Source organism: Chelonia mydas, chromosome 1 (genome assembly GCF_015237465.2).
Source record: "Chelonia mydas isolate rCheMyd1 chromosome 1, rCheMyd1.pri.v2, whole genome shotgun sequence".
NCBI classification, from domain to species: Eukaryota; Metazoa; Chordata; order Testudines; family Cheloniidae; genus Chelonia; species Chelonia mydas.
This window is the reverse complement of record NC_057849.1, coordinates 193,844,515-193,861,520: the sequence shown is the minus strand read 5'-3', so window position 1 is coordinate 193,861,520 and position 17,006 is coordinate 193,844,515. Positions and strand designations below refer to the sequence as shown.

General features: G+C 36.2%; 1 protein-coding gene across 7 annotated transcripts in view; it reads left to right on the top strand.

Moving 5' to 3' along the window:
- Window positions 1-17,006, top strand: part of TBC1D23 (TBC1 domain family member 23) — a 65,621-nt gene that overhangs the window by 38,058 nt on the left and 10,557 nt on the right. For 4 of the 7 annotated variants that reach the window (XM_037908284.2, XM_043538598.1, XM_043538597.1 and 1 more), the window contains 8 exons: window positions 1,522-1,564; window positions 2,382-2,491; window positions 3,723-3,865; window positions 5,152-5,196; window positions 8,141-8,229; window positions 9,770-9,905; window positions 11,096-11,290; window positions 13,150-14,938. In XM_037908284.2, coding sequence (XP_037764212.1) covers window positions 1,522-1,564; window positions 2,382-2,491; window positions 3,723-3,865; window positions 5,152-5,196; window positions 8,141-8,229; window positions 9,770-9,905; window positions 11,096-11,290; window positions 13,150-13,231 — 843 coding nt within the window. In that variant the 3' untranslated portion in view covers window positions 13,232-14,938. Of the gene's footprint in view, window positions 1-1,521; window positions 1,565-2,381; window positions 2,492-3,722; window positions 3,866-5,151; window positions 5,197-8,140; window positions 8,230-9,769; window positions 9,906-11,095; window positions 11,291-13,149; window positions 14,939-17,006 lie in introns of those variants that run through there. The other 3 variants (XM_037908298.2, XM_043538599.1, XR_005226677.2) reach the window with 2 other exon arrangements.

The window sequence follows — 17,006 nt, the reverse complement described above, 5'->3', positions numbered from 1 at the left end:
GTGATCCAGCAGGGGGTTGATTTATCACGTCTAGTCTATATGCGATAAATCGATCACTGAGTGCTCTCCCATCGACTCCGGTACTCCACCAGGGCGAGAGGCGCAGGCAGAGTCGATGGGAGAGCATCAGCTGTCGACTTACCGCAGTGAAGACCCCATGGTAAGTAGATCTAAGTATGTCGAGTTCAGATACGCTCTGGAGGAAAGTTTAATGCAGTCTGAAGCTGCAGTATCTTGCCTGAGCATTCCCCATAGAAATCCTCCAAAGCTATTGCCACCAGTTCTGTGATTTCACAGCTACCATGGAGCCAGTCTGTAGAGATTCAGATAAGTGATGTGGGTTTTTTGTTCAATGATATGGTTTGGAATAGCATTGAGGGATTATAAATCCCTGTTGCAATAATGGTTGAGAATGGCTGTTACTGTACCCTCTCCAATTCTCTGTAAAAGCTATGCATCATGGGCCTCACTATGGTCATTCATTCTTTCATTACATCCTGGCTAAAATTACTGTAATTAACTCGTACTTAATTTTCTTTTAAATTGATTCAGAAGCTGCCACAATTACAAAATTTTACTCCTGTAAAGAACATTTTAATGCCAGCCTTTTGCAGTCTTCCCATGGATTCAATTCAAAGTGTTGCTGATGGCATCTTCAGAAATCAAATTCCAAGGGAAATGAGTTCTTTCTCCTACATCTCTCCAAAACTATTATAACTGAATACATACTGATCTTAATTTCTTTTGGTGTCTTTGAGGAGTGCCAAATGGAAGACTTTTCCATTAGTCAGATCACTTTAACCATTTTGACTTCCCTTTTATACCAGCTCTTTCTGGATTTTTCCTCCACCTCCTCCCTCATTGGTGGTGAGTGTGGCTGACTTTTCTAGGCCATCCCTTTTTTTAGTGTAGGTATTGTTTTAATTTGTAGAGTGACTTAGATTCTTGAAGATGGATGTACACAAGCTGAGATGTAATAAATATTTTTTTAAAAAAACTTTTCAGAACCATGCCATTAGCTAAAAATAAAATGATTGGCCTTCATGGAGTCACTTATGCATTGTCATAGCTGTGAAAACCATATATGGTACATACGGGGGCATCACAATGAAGAAGAGGGAGCTGACTGTAACTTTGTGATATGGAGGAAAGTCAAAAAGCAAGCAACAGAAACATGTATGATCTGGTACTTGCAGCACACTTCTTTTCAGGATTAGGGCTTGAGTATCCCAAATAGTAAACACTCACACATGCTTAACTTTACTCCATAAGTAGTCCTATTAGTTTCAATAAGAGTATTCTAATTATTAAAGGTGAGCACATGGATAAGGCATTAGACCATAACTCTATCGCTCTCATTTTTAAAAATAAGACTTCCTTGGTTCAAAGAAACTCCAAATTTATCAAGTAAAGTATGCTAAGCATGTGTCACGCCTTTAAGGTAGGGACCTATTTTTCCACCTTAAATTTGAAAATCCATGAGTGTCACAAATATGATTTCCAGTGTTTTTCTTGTTGCAGAAAAACAAGGAATATGTAAGCATTGCCAAAGGAGGATTCATGGGTAAGCTTTTGATTTAATAATGCTTTTTACATTCACTCTTGGCCTGACAAAGCTTTGAATGCATTTTTTAATGCTGTTGGGATTACTGTTGGTATTTGTTTGGCAACCAGTTAAATGGATGGCAAACATAGTTTATTCACAGGCTTTTTGTCATGTGCTGTTTTAACATTGTGCAATTGCATGTTCATTGTTAATTAGCTTTACCATTGTCACAGTGTATCCTGAATTCTGAATTAATCATGAATGGCTGGGAAGCTTCCCTCCCAATGTCTTTATCCTCCCTAGTGTTGTTTCTATGTATGTTAAAACAACTACAGTGTTTCCTAATTATACTTGTTAACAGTGCTGTAATTCTTCACTACTTTGTTTTCTTAAACATCAGTAGCTAGGTTCCCAATGCTGCAATTTACAATGCATGGGCAGACCACAGTTGAAGTCAGTGAGGCTCTGCATGAGTGTAGGGATCCACTCATGTTCTAAATGGTAGAATCAGGACCTAATAGCTTCTACTTTGACTAATAGCACTATTTTGACACACTCTCCATCTGATCAAAAATTAAGCAGCCAATTATTTCCTGGTGCTTCTATGTTTTATGTAGTGTTATTTTCCTGTCTTTTATTTCATTACAATAAGTTTGTTTAGAGGCTCTGTAGTATTGAAAGGAGAAAGCAGTAGCAGGAGTAGCATTTGAACTTATTTGCATTTTTGTAAATCATCTAGAGTAAATGTTGACATCAGCAGTCTGAAGTGAGACATGATCAGATGACTCATTCAAATGTGGCTCTGAACATCTTTTAAAAATGCCCTTTCTAACAGCACTCCAGCAGCACTTAGCAGACATCAATGTGGAAGGACCCGAAAATGGATATGGCCACTGGATTGCTAGTACCTCAGGCTCAAGAAGTAGCATAAACTCCTCTGTTGATGTAAGTGTATTTATAGATCAGGTTGTATATTTGAAAATGACAAGAAGCAGTGATTTTTGTGTGTTCCATAGTGCCTTTCTATTCTATAAACTCAAAGTGCATGTTTTTATCAATTTAGGCCCTGATCTTGCAATTGTATGTGTGTGGAGATTCTTGCGCTTGTGTGGCACCTGTGGATATCTGATAGAAGGATTCGAGCCATAATTTTTTGCTCTGTCCAATAGATGTAGATAAGATGGGGTCCTAGATGGCCTAAATCTACCCTTCTCTTAACTCGAGTCTATCCTGCAGAATGTATTGCTACAAATTATAATTGTTCTTAGCTGTATATTTAATTGCAGATTATAATCATCTTATATCCTGTTGGAAGTAGCCTGAGGTCATCTTGTCTTAGAAGAGAGACTCTTTAGAGGAAATCTCACATTGGTTGCATTTCAATAAAATATATGGAATAGCTACCATTCTTAGATCTTCCTCACTTTGGGGTATATAAAATATATAAGGCTGTACATGGGATGATAAGATATCCTTTTGGAATTTCAGGAAATCTTCCCAAAGGTGTAGAAGAACTCAACCAGTTGTTTACCAAGTCAGTGCCTGGTCCTTCCAAAATTGTTTCATAATCCCACATCAGGTCTATTAAATATCTAAAATCACTTATTTCAGAAAGTGAGGTTGTTCGGGTCTAATGGGTTAGTGAAAGCCAGTGGCAACATGACTCCAGCATGAGGGTGACCAGCCATCTCTAAGAAATGGTGCACTGTGAGGCTAAATTCTCCTTTATACGTGCATCTGAGGGATCCATCGGGTATGGAGGTTGTGTTTCCATGGCACCTCTAAATTCCTTCCTTACTTGTAATATTCCAAGAAACACATTTCCTGAATTTTCTGTGCCCCTTCTAGTGGTAGGTAGAATATGGCTTTTAATTTTTATATACATTTACATTTTTACATGGTTAGAACTGTTTCCTCTCAGTGGAGTTTCAGAGCACCGTTCTAAGTAATGGGGCTTGATAGCTTATTTTTTAAATGGGCTTTACTTTAGTCCTTTATGGCTGCCATTCTTTTTAAATCCTATTTCCATGATAAACAATACTAATAGTCTAGAGAACTTTCCTGTAAACAGTAGCAAGTGATCATGCTCAGTATGTTGTAGCTTTTCATTCTTAACAAATTACTGATAGTAAAAATGTTGTGTTACAATTAATTCTTAGAGCACTTACATTTACAGGGTGATTCTCCTAATGGTTCAAGTGATGGAAAAGGAGTCAAGTCCTTGGTAAATAAAATGACTGTTGCTTTGAAGACTAAATCTGTGAATGTGAAAGAAAAAGTTATTAGTTTTATTGAAAATACATCAACTCCTGTGGACAGGTGGGTTATTTATATGTGATTATCAGTGATGAATGACTCCCCATTTCAAATGGATGTTTTTGAAAGTATGAAGATTAGACTAAATAATAAGAATCAAGAGAAGATAAACTGAAAGCTATCAGGCTTTGAGTGTGTTTTATTTGTCTTCTCTTCCTTCCCCCCCCCCCCCCGCCCCCTTTTTGGAATTTCCTTCACCAGCATTTGCAAGATATCATCGTCTTAAAGCGTGACTAGTTTGCTGGCTCATAATTCTAAGGCCAGTATCTGCACTCCCATCTCTGGATGATAATGCAGCAAACTGCCACTATAATAAATTTATAACAAAGAAACCTGTCTAGTGATAAAGGCATTTAGAATGGGTTTTTCAAAAGCGTTAGTAAGACTCCCATTGACTTCAGTATGAGCAGAGTTAAATCAACACTGAATACTCTTGAAAATCCCACCCTAAATCTTTATTTTAAACAGTTTTGCTCATTGCACATGCATTTGCTCAAAGGGGAGCAGCTGAAACAAAGAGAAATATAAAAAGTGATTGTCCTGACTTCGTGGCTTGAACACAGAACTGAGATCCATGAACTCCTGGATTCTAAGCACGGTTCTAGCATAGACTTTCCCTTTCAGCTGGAGAGGTTTTCAGAGTCTTGTTTTCACAACTATAAAATAGGAATATTGATTTCACAATGGGTTCAGTGACAGTTTTCGTTTTAAAGTACATTTAAAGTTGAAGATCTGTTTTCTAAATATTTGTGAATAGGTCTGAATTTGATAGCCTATTTTACAACTTTTCTTTAAAATTACTGTAAGTCTTAATAGTTGCAAGGTTGTGAAAGATGGATGCTATTGAGTGCCTTTTAAAGCACTGAGATATATTTACTTGTTAATGAGGCTCAGGATGGCTGCTGTGGTGAACAATGGTTCTCAAATCCTCACCTACTTAATTTTTAGTCCAACTAAAAGGGTTGTTTACAGCTTGGTTTCTCTGTTGCAATGATGCAGTTACCACTTACACCATGGTTTAGGGCAGAAGTATCTTGTAATAAAAATACCCTTTTGTTTCTGTTGCACCAAGCATTCAAATAAGGTTCATATGTAAATCCCATCTAATGTAGAAATGCCTCTTTAAAATAATTTCTTCCAAGCTTCCTGTGGTCCCTGGGTAGGTCTGCTGAAATATTGTTGGGTTTGACGAGATGTAGGGAAAAATTGCTGATACAGAGTACTCATTTTTTTATACTAGGTTTTTTATTTTTTATAATTGTTCTGTCCTCTGCCCCAATTTGCTATAGAATATCTTTCAATCTTTCCTGGCCAGACAGAGCAAGCATGGAGCGGTAAGCCAATGAGTAGACCAATCTGACTAAAAACACCTTTGTCCTTTTTAGCATGACTTCACAATGTTTGTAAGCATTGGTCTCACTGACATCTCTGAAATTCTATATATCAACTTTTTAAAAAGCTATGCTTCGCATCAAACTTAACGTTTTCAAGTGCTATTCTGCAGTCAGGGGAAGAAGAGGGAAATATTTGCAGTGCTTTCTTATTCTCTTGGCTTTTATTCAGTCTTTCAGTTTCCTTCCTCTTTATTTGAAACTTTTTTTTTTAAATCTAGTCACTTCAGTTTTGCATTTTATTAATTATTTGTTGTAGTGGAAAGGGGCAGAAGCCTTTATTTAGCAGGCTTCAGTTTTGAGCTTCAGAAGGAGAGACTTGAGCTTCAAAGGAGACCTATTACAAGCTGTTCAGAAAGTATCTTCAGAGCTCAGGGTGCTCTAAGAGTGTTAAAGTCCTCTTGGAATTTTGTCAGCAAATTTAAAACTACTGCATTCCTAGAGAGACATGGTGGATAAGGTAATATCTTATTGGACCAACTTCTGTTGGTGAGCGAGAAGAGCTTCTGAGCTTTCACAGAGCTCTTCTTCAGATTAGCTGGAAAGCTTCTCTCTTTCATCAACAGAAGTTGGTAAAAATATTACCCACATTGTCTCTCTAAAGTCCAGGGATTGACATGTCTACAACAATACTGCGTATTCCGAGCACATTCTTAGCCTGTGGTGATGGAATATGCTGGTCAGAATGGAGATGCTCACAGTGTGGGAACAGCAAACAGAGCCAGAAAAACAGGCACACCTCTCAACTGTCCCTCATTTCATTCCCAGAGTTAACTGTGTTCCACACAAATTTAGTATCCCTTCACTTTTAATGATAAAATTATTTACGTCAGAAATAATCATGAAACTGTGCTTATAAAATGTTACTTATGCCAAACGAAGGAATCCATAGCATTTCCTGCACGAAAAATACTTTGGTCTCCCTCATTTTTGGGTCTTTGTCACACATTGCATCCCACATTTGAGTCTTGGCAGGTTGTGCTGTATGGAAGTGGGTGCTGAAAAAGTCATATTTTTTTTAAAATGTCAGTTCTATTTTTAAGGATTTTGATTCACTTTTTTCTAGTAGATTTGTCCATTCTCTGAGAATGGGGGAACATCATGCTGGCTATGCTAGGTCACCCAATATTACTAGAGAAAGGAGATGGTATAGGGTGAGCAAAAACAATAGTTAATGTTAAGGGTATCCTTGTTGTCCTTGGAAGGAAACAGGAATATCCCAGTAAAACTGATACATACGGTTATTTTAGGATTTATAAAGCTACTTTAAAAGAATAAAGATAAAAACCTCTTAGGAAACATTAATATTAAACTATAAAATTGTTTCTTTGCAGCTTTTTAGTGTTGTAGTCAGGTGTTTTATAACTGACAGACCATCCTACCTTTTGTTTGTTATGAAGAAATATTGCTGCATTGAGTATGTACTTGTCCCTTAAAGGAATATCGCTCCCCTACATTCAAATCATCTTCTTTTCCATTGGAAAGTTGTACTGACTATATTAACTAGTTAGAACCCAGGATAAATTAATGTACTAAGACTATGCTTTTCTTAAAATTCCAGCTCTGTAAAGTGGAAAGAAACATTTTTGTCTCATTGATTCAGTCATGCCAATTTTATCTTTACTAGCAAAAACAGTCTGATTTTGCAGGTTATCAACTGAATGGAATTAGATTAAATGAGATCCTTGACCTGTACCACAAACTGGTCTCATATAGTGCCGTTTAATTCCTGTAGAATTCCCCATTTCTAGTTTAATATGATGCAAAAATTTATATAGTAGGCCTTTCTTTTTTGCTTTGTCTAACCTTCCTCTGTTAATGCAAATATAACCTCTTTTAAACCCTAGCTATGAATTTCAATTAACATTATAAATATATAATCTTATTAAACATAATCTCCTCTTACCAAATCAGTAATCTACAGTATTCTTCCTCATTCTTTTTTCTTAAAATTCCATATGCACAAAAGTCTAGCTAAATAGTAAAATAGAATCACTGCCCTCTTGGATTGTCAGTGTCATCGATGCTTATTGTCTTTAAATCACTAATGAGCACATTTTTATATTGCTTTTTTTGTATAGCATATTTCTGTTTTTTCTCAATTAACAATTAGTTTTTCCATGTTCTTTCTCATTCAGTAACTTCTAATCAAATAGCCCTAGAGGATATAGCAACTTGTTAGACTTCCATGGATAGATAAATATCAGCTTTCTTCAATATAGTACTAAAGGCACAGGTACTCTCTTGGACCCGGTTCCACAGATGTATATAAATTAGTGTGCATCAATATATTGGCTCAAAACAGGAACAGAGCTTTATAGATGTTTAACTGAAGCAGATTTGTTTCCTTTTTGTATCTACACAGTGTTATCCTTTGGGAAAATCTCTCCAAGAGTGACCCTCTTGCCAGTCCAGCGAACAGTCAAATGTACTTTTTAATATTCTCCATCTTTTCCCTCCACCCCAATTTACAATCCTTCCAGAGCCATACAGCATGTTAAAATGTAATTCAGACAAACACTAGAGTGCTCTGCTGGGTATTTCAAAGCATCTCCTTAAATGTTTTGGATTTTTAGAATGTTTTTGCTGTTCGAGAGAATGGTTAGAAGTTGTATGTAAGATGCAGGACTACCTGCTTTTCAGTTACAATGCTTAAAAGTGTTCAGTCTGGCAAATAACCACATGATCTGCTTTTACTAATCGGGTGCTTTCTGGGTCACTCCCGGCTTTCTTGCAGTAGACTTTGAGACTGTGGATTCCTCTTTAGTTGCACAGATACGGTCACATTTTGATATTGCATGCTGCTATAGTAAATGTTGTACCATAGGATCTTAAAAGTTTTTTGTTTGTTTTTTTTTCCCCTCCTGCCCTCTCCCCATGCCAACAGACATGTTAGCAGCAGTGACAGATTGGGAAAACCCTACCGTGGTGTAAAACCGGTATTCAGCATTGGAGACGAAGAAGAATATGATACTGGTACAGTAGGAAACTCTATTCTTATTTGAAGTCCCCTTAATTTAGACACATACATAACCTCTTTTCTATTTGACTGTCACAGGGTACCATTGTTGTCTATCATTAACTACAAATTAAATATTTTCAATTTACAAAAATATTTTAAAATAATTATTCTTACTATTAATCAGATTAGAGAGGCTTAATGACCAAGCAAGAACAGGGCCCCATTGTGCTGGGCATTGTACAGACACCGAATAGTAGACAGTCTCTGCCCTGAAGAGTGGTTCCCCCCCTCCCCCTTTAACTGCCAACTCTGCAAATTCACCTTGGGGATCTGACAGTCAAACTGCATTCTCTTTTTCACTCATTTGTTTTAAAAGTCTTGCAAGCCCACATCTGTCATCACTTACACCCATGCAACTCTGTTAACCTCCACTGAGGTTAAGCACTTTGACCTGCAGTACCTTTTATTATTGGCGATAATGATCAAGAAGAAAAAAATCCAATTTGATTGTCTGATCCTAGGTTGTCTGCTTGGCTGGCAGTTAGGCTGTGTGTATACTGCTCTGTAGTTTGGACTAGGAGGGTGTGAATAGCAGTGCACACCAGAGTGCTGTGCTGTAACTCCTCTGTGTGGACACTGCAGTCACAAACTAAAAGATTTATAGTTCACATTAATGGCTGTTCAACCAGGACTACATGCTCCTTAGATGTGTACCGACTGTATCACTGATTGTCACTGAGTGCTGCGATCACATAGCTGCCATCAGGATGGGCACAAGCTTTTCCACTGTCAGTTCAGTAAATTCTGTCAGTGTGTTCTTGTCCCCCAGAAAAACCTCTTTCCACACTTATATTTGCAAACTACTTGTGGAAAGTTTTTTGCCATTTCCATTTGAGGATGTGATGTTACCGGCTTGGGTGTATACAATAGATATGAATAGGTAATTTATGTCCACAGTAAGGCTTTGTCTATAGTACTTACGTATTTTTTAATAAAAAGTGTTATAACAATTAGCTTTTAGGATTTTTTTAATTTAACGTTCTTTTTTAAAACAAATCCTGCAGTATGAGCAAAACCAACATTGCACAAATATATTGTGCTTGTGCAGAAGAACAAAAAAGGTGAAACTATTTTCCGTGCAGTTACATTGTATTTACAATGGTGTAATTGAGAGCAGAATTTGTCCCATGACTTCTAACTTCAGTGTCCCTTCTTAAAAAATTACCTTTTTAGATGTGGATGTGCATAGCTACAACTCTAAATTGTCTTGAGGTAAATATTCTAACTAGAGCATGCAAAAATAGCTTTGAAAAAGGAGTAATTAAAAGAATGGAGGTGAGAATTCAAATGTGGATGCAAGATGGTTGGACTTAGTAGATAATGGGTTCCTTGCACTTTTGTGGTTTACACCAAACGTACTATTTGGAATTCTTCAGTGTTCTAATTGGGATGTGAAACCGAATTATTTTTGTTTTTAATAAGCAATAATGTAAACATTGAAGAGCTGACAGATGTTCTGTCAGTGTAAAAGTCCATTTTTCCTCTTCCATATAGATGAAATTGATAGTTCCTCAATGTCGGATGATGACCGAAAAGAGGTAGTCAACATCCACACATGGATAAATAAACCAGATGTGAAGCATCATTTCCCCTGTAATGAAGTGAAAGAAAATGGACACATGTTTCCTAGGTACTAAAGTACTATTTATTCTTAAGAGTATGAAAAAGCTAGTGGTGGTGTTAAATTGTGTCTGGATATTGTCTACAATGAACAATAAGTGTCTGAGCCACTAACTAACTAAGAGCTGTAGTATTTATTGTTTGTATTGTCACAGTGCCTATGAGCCCTAGTCATTGTGCTAGGTGCTGTACAGATATGCTCCTTGACTATTTCTACAGCATGTGTACAGAATTTTACTGCTAAGATTACAATAGAAAGAATAGTACTAATTCTTTTGCAAAACAAGTTGTTTCAAAAAATACTCTCAATAAGTTTTGGGTTTATTTTCAGCATTGGGGCCTCAAACATCCAAGTGTGCCTGCAGTCTGTCCTTGTCAATATCTGCACAAAAATGTATTTCAGAGACACTGCTGTCTCTAAATCAGGACACAGTTGCAGTGACCTTTTTATCTGGTCATTAGGAGGTACTGGAGCATGATGCATAGTGGATGTTCCCTTAGCTGCCCCCAAAGAGTGTGACTGTAGGGACCTAACAAACTTGTTCTGTAGTGTAAAGAATGGTGTCCTTTGCTCAAAACACTAAGTTGCTTAAAGTTGTGTTTTGCTCTTATTTAGACAGATGGACAGAAAACTATTTTATATTTTTATTAAAAAGAATCTGGTGGAAGATAAAACTCTAGAATTTGACCAACAATTTGACCAGAGACTGCAGTCAATGTTTCACTGTTGCATTTTTGTCATAGTTCCAAAGAACACTGGAAAAGTTCATCCAGGAAAAAAACCAGCAAGCTCTTCTAAAAATTTTACCTAGGATGATATTGCTTGAAAGCTGCAAATACTTCTGCATGTACATCGAATACAGGATCAGAACCTCTGTGTTGGCTCCCTGTGAGATGTACATGTTAGCTATTAGTTCCTGAGAGACTGTGCAGTGTCAGTGTTCATTGACAAACTGTATGGTTTTGCTTTGTGCTATTAAACATCTGCCATGTTTGACTTCAGAAGTGCTTACATTTCAGTTCCGGGAGAAGTTTGTAAAGTGTTTAGGAATTCTGAATTAAATATGCGGCATAAATATAAAACTGTTGGAATTTGAAAACTGTGTTAGCTAGCTCATAGTGTGAGTTATCTTTAGTATTAAACTTTCTGTATATTTGACCCTTACTCCATTTGTTGGTAAATTCTTTCTCTTTTTAAAGTCATCTCTTAGTAACTGCAACACATATGTACTGTTTGAGGGAGATTCCATCACGAAGGGGATTGGCTTACATACAGTCTCGTCAGGCCCTAAACTCGGTAGTTAAAATTACATCCAAGAAGAAACACCCAGAACTAATCACCTTTAAATATGGAAACAGCAGTACTTCGGGCATAGAAATTTTGGCAGTTGAAAGGTAAGACTATTTCTCAGTTATGAACTGATCACAAAACAAAGGGGCTCATCCTACAAGGTAGAGTGTGCCACTAATTCCTTGTGATATCAGTGGAAATCAGAGGCACTTGGCACTTCCAGAATCAGGCCCAAAGCTAACACTTTGTTTTTAATAGCTGTAATTTCCTGACATGAATCAGGATACACAGCAGATCTACAGTCTCTCTCAAGGAATATTGAGTTTGTGTATTTTAGAAAAAACAATGTACTGATTGTACCCTGATCAGTTTAACAATCTGTAAGATAAGTCATGTAGAAAGAAATGTCTCCTCCTCCACCCGTACCTCCGTATAAATGCCTCTGAAATACTTTTTAAGTTAGCTTTTTATTTTTGAAATAACTCCTTTTGGTAGCCATTTTACTGAAAAGTGTCCTCTTAGTAATGGGTCCAGGTAAGAGGCTATATGCAAGTTTCTATCCTGCTACAAAGGCCCCAAATATATCATGTGGAAAGGTACCAGACATTCTTCATCACTAAGATTTTGATGTTGGTTTATCACTTTGGGAGAGGGCAGGGAGGGCATAGCCTCCAAAGAAAGAGAAGTATTTTGGGCTTTGTGCTTGCTTCTTTTTTTCACTACAGTTTATAGTTTCTCTTAGATCTTCGTGTGTGTGGAAACTCCAGTATTTAAAGACATTAAGGTGAAGGAATTTTTTTTGTTTTAATAAAGAAGGCTCATGATTAACATACAAACATTACCTGGTGATGTAAATAATGGATTCCAGATTCTTGTACGTCTGGTTTTTCCAGACATGAAGAGTCTGATCCAAAGTCTATTGACTTCAGTAGACTTGGGATCAGACCCAAAATAATTGTCTTCAGAATAAAATTAACCTAAGGCGATCTGTAAAGTCTGTGTTCTACAAGACATGCACTTGAGAGTGAACACGTTAATGAGAGGAGCGACCTTTTTTGTATGGAAAAATGTTCCTTTAAACTTCTAAGTTTTCTGAATGTCAGTATTGATGCATGATTTTGAAAATTATAATTTTTTTTTAAAAACTGGTCTTTAGGGGATTGGACAGCTGAGAATTAGTAATATGATATAGAGCCTTTAACCTGAAGATTGCTGGTGAAAATCTATTCTATTCTATATCAGTTCTTATGCTGGACTCATCACTTTAGTACAGAGCGCCTTCCACTAGTGCATTAAGTAACATGACTAACATATGTCACAGGTTGGTTGTTCTCTCATTCTCTCCCTGAGGGAGAAGCATGTGCAGTGAAGCATCTTGTTTTGGAAGGGTTTTTTACCTAGATCAGTAGTGACTAAAAGTTACTATAATCTGATGCCTGTTTGGGTGTCCTGTGTGAAATGAGTTTGGTGGTATTGATCCAGTTCCCAGCAGTAAGTTGTCCATACCACAGAAAACACCACCACACATGGCACTAATTCACTACTTCATTGGCTACCTCCATATAGTGAGCAAGAACTGAGTGGTAAGCATGGAAAATGAACTATTCTCTTGTCCATAGAAGTATCTCCAGATTAGGATTGGTATGCATTGGTGGAGTAATGTATGGAGAAATCTTGCCCTGCTGTTGCCCATTCTGTACCTTTCTATGACTAAATCAAGGTTTTCAGTCTCCAGGGTTCTCAACCCAATACTTTTCATCAGCACTGAATTCACAGGAAGAACATTTTCTCTTACTCCAACTATGAGGAATATTACTATTTACCCAATAGTTTTACATTTTAAAAGGGGATTTTTCCCAAATCTTACTGAGACTAAGCTAGAGGATGAATTCAGACATCAGTTTTTATGATTGGCATGGAAAGTTGGCACAGTGTATTAATGATGGTCCTTTCTCTTTTAAAGGTATTTGATTCCAAATGCAGGTGATGCTACCAAAGCCATAAAACAACAGATCATGAAAGTTCTGGATGCGTTGGAGAACTAATAACAAAAAACTTTTAAGATAACGGTTTAAAAAGAAAAGAGGCAACCAAGATACTGTATGTGGACACAAAATGACTGCTTTCCAACTGAATACTAATCTAAGAGAACATCTCTGTTTGCTGATGGGAATGCCTGAGTAGCAGGCTTAAAATAGGGTAAATTATTAATTTCTCAGCAAGATTTCAATAATTTTTTTGTTTAACAATTTTGTTTGGTTTTTTTTTGCAAAAGTTGTTTGTTATAAAGGTCAGGTTTTTTAAAAGCAGCTTTAATGTAGCAGTTCAGTTGTATAGAACTATATGAAGGGAATGCAGGTCTTTCAGGTATGGAAAAATAGTTGAAGTGTCGTAAATAACCTTCAGAATTAGAAGTCAAAAATGTCTAAAGCCTAATGCCTGTAAATTTGACTTTGCCTACTGGTAGTATCAAGTATTGTTATCAGTCCTTAGGTTTGTAAACAGAAGAGACAAAAGCTCAGTAATACTACTTATGCCTCTCAAAATGATTGGAACCCAATTCAATCAATCTTCAACTCAAGGTGATTGAAAAATGCAAACCATACTATGGAGGGGGGAAAAGTTGTTGGTTTTTTTTTTTTTTTAAACCCACTATACACTATCAGGTAAAATAATTTGAATGGTTAAATGACTGTTTTTAAATATTAGACTGAACTGTATACAATAAGAAAAAACTTACCACAGAGTTATGATTTTGTAATTATGCAAATTAAATGTTTTCTGGGTTGAGGCAGTGTTACTATTGTAGTACAAATGCGTGAGTGCTTTTGAGCAAATGAAATTGGAATTCATGCTTCACATGACAGATTACTAGGTGAAAGTGAGTTGTCTGCCTCCATCAAAAGTGAAATATCTAATAAAATATATTCTTTGGGCTGTCATTTCAAAACCCTTCAGTTCAGCACAGATGGATTTGTACTAACTTGAAGGTGTGTTCTGCAACAAGAACACACCTAATGCACACAAATAAAGCAAAGTGGTCAAAGCACTGAATATCTGTAATAACTATTTGTTACCTTCAAGGCCATATGGATTTTTCCTTTGAATAACATTTTAAATTCTTTAATGCCAGAGAACTGACAACTATTCTAGCATCTTTCAGATTTGATCTAAAATAGCTTTCACTAATCTGCAGCTTTCAGATTTCATCTAAATTTGGTTCTCAGGTTAGCAAGCCAATCCTGGAATGCCCTTATGGCCATGGAATAGTTTGTGTGCATGCTGATGCTGAAAGTAGCAAAAACTCTGGAATGATGATTATGGGAATCAGCTGTACTGTGTGGAAACCACTTAGTATTTACAGTTAATAAAATGTAAAATTGATGTATCATAAGGAAATAAATGAAACTGACCTTTATAAAAATCAGCTATTTTAAGTTATTTGAGTAGGAATCAAGCTAAAGCACCTTAATTCTGGAACAAATTCCTTTTTAAAAAATATCTGAATAAACCCCAATAGAACTTGAACTATTGAAAGTATTTGCATGAAATTGCACCTGGCCCAATGCTCCTGTATTTATAGTTTTGCCCTGCAGCTGTTGTATTACATTCCCCACTTCCTGTCCTCTGAAGAGCCTCTGACTCTGTGCCTACTTCAGCAATGAGATTTTTTTTCATAATGTTAATGTAAAGATGTTTGTGTTACTGTTTATAACTACAATTGTAAATAAACCAGTACAATTTGAACATAACTTGTTCTAACAGAAGGCATTTAATTTTACACTGTTTGATTTCTGGTGGCCTAACTATAGTTTTTCTAAAAGTAACTTTTTTTCATCCGGGGGGGGGGGGGGAATTAGATACTTAAAGTGAGAAAAGTAGTTGGCTACAGTTCATAGGCAGCTGGTGTGAGTTTTTTTTAAAGTATTTATGTTTGCTTTTAATTTTGAAAGACTTTCATATATCAAATGAAATATAACAGTAGAAAATAGACAAAGCTCCATTATGTCAGTAATATATTTGTAAGTATATGGTTCACCTATCATTAAAATTCATTTGGTTAATTTTATTGGCTGACCATGGTCAACATTGCAGGGATCAGAGCTTATATTTTGAACTTTGCTGTTTATAAATGAACAAATGGTAGAATAATTCAAAAGCCGACTACAAAGCATTCCTAATTCTGTCATAGTTTTGTTATGAAAAATATTGACAGCATATTAATATGTAACAATTTTTGCTCACTATTAGTGGGAGGAGGGAAAAAATAATTTTGCATTATATTACTGACTTGGGAAGTCAGGGTATAATTGTTTCACAAGTAGCTGAAGTATTTCTAATATCTTGAACAATCCAGCTATCCATAGTGAAAATTACATTGTTTTAAAATAATTAGCCATGCTTATTTCAAACATAGGAGGAAAGTAATATACACTGCTCCATTATCAGCAATATACGTCCTTTTAGCTAACTGGTACAGTAACTCTGCATTAAAACTTACTTGAAGCGGGTTCTAGCCCACGAAAGCTTATGCCCAAATAAATGTGTTAGTCTCTAAGGTGCCACAAGGACTCCTCATTGTTTTTATCTCTGTAGGTTAAACATCACCAACATTATGGAATTCATAATTTATGCCACCAAAAGGGATGATCAAAAACTAACCATTTCCGAGATAATTTATAGGTTGTTTGCAGGCCTCTTATCCTACAGAATTATATTAGACAATCTATGAAAAACATTTTCAGTATTTTTTATCTCACAATGTAATTATCCACAATTGGAGGAGGAGACTGTTTTCAATTCATTTTAGTAACTTGCATTTTTTTAATATGAAGTAGCTACACAGCAGTTTTTTGCTAAACAAATAATCCAATTACAGTGTGGAGTGGAGTGTAAATAGGAAGGGTATATTAGAAGATTCAAAATGTTACCTATTTATCTTCCCCCTCTATCTTCCTTGTATTTCTGTTAATTATTCTCTAGAAGCTTTCAGAGTCCTGAATTATTGCAAAAGATGTTTGTGTGTAGCCCTCAGTGTTTCTGAATGTAAAATGGAAGCTCCTACCTCCATTTTTGACGAATTCTTTCTCTGTTTCATTTAACTCTCTTTGGATAATGGTCTAAGGTCTCCAGCCCAATCCTGAATGTCTACACTGCAGTTAAACAGCCTCTTATCCCAAGCCCCATGAGCCAGAGTCAACTGACGCAGGCCAGCTGTGGGATTTTAGTTGTAGTGTAGACATTGTGAGCACATGTTTACCATTTCTTAATTAATAAACCAATGGGACTAATGTGTAGACTGAAGTATGTGTATAAGTATTTGCAGGATTGGGGCCTTTATTGCTAATTCTTATTTCTAATGCCTTATCTGTGGAGATAATACCTTCTTTATTGCATTGTCCTCTTTAGATTTAATAAGTTATTTGCTGCTCTTTCAGTTTAGCTTCTGTTATGAGCATATATCATTCCAGTCCTGTAACCTGCTCAACAGTATTGATTTTTACCATGATTTTAAAATGTATTTCCCAAAGTACTGAGACAGACATGTAACTTACCTGTTTTAGTATAGAGATTCTATTAAATTGCATAGAGAATTTGCCCTTGAAAAATATACCTTCTATGTACTACTAACTTGTGCTGTTGGGGAAAACAGTACCCAGAAAACAGCTTTCAAGCCTTGTGAGTTCAACTTCTAAAAGACTATTTTCAGTTTTTCTGGTATTGTAGTATTACAAAACTATACCTTTCAAAACTTACTGAATTTTGGATTTGTAGATTTGACTATTTTTAGTGTTTTTTCTAGGAATTTTCCTAACAGGC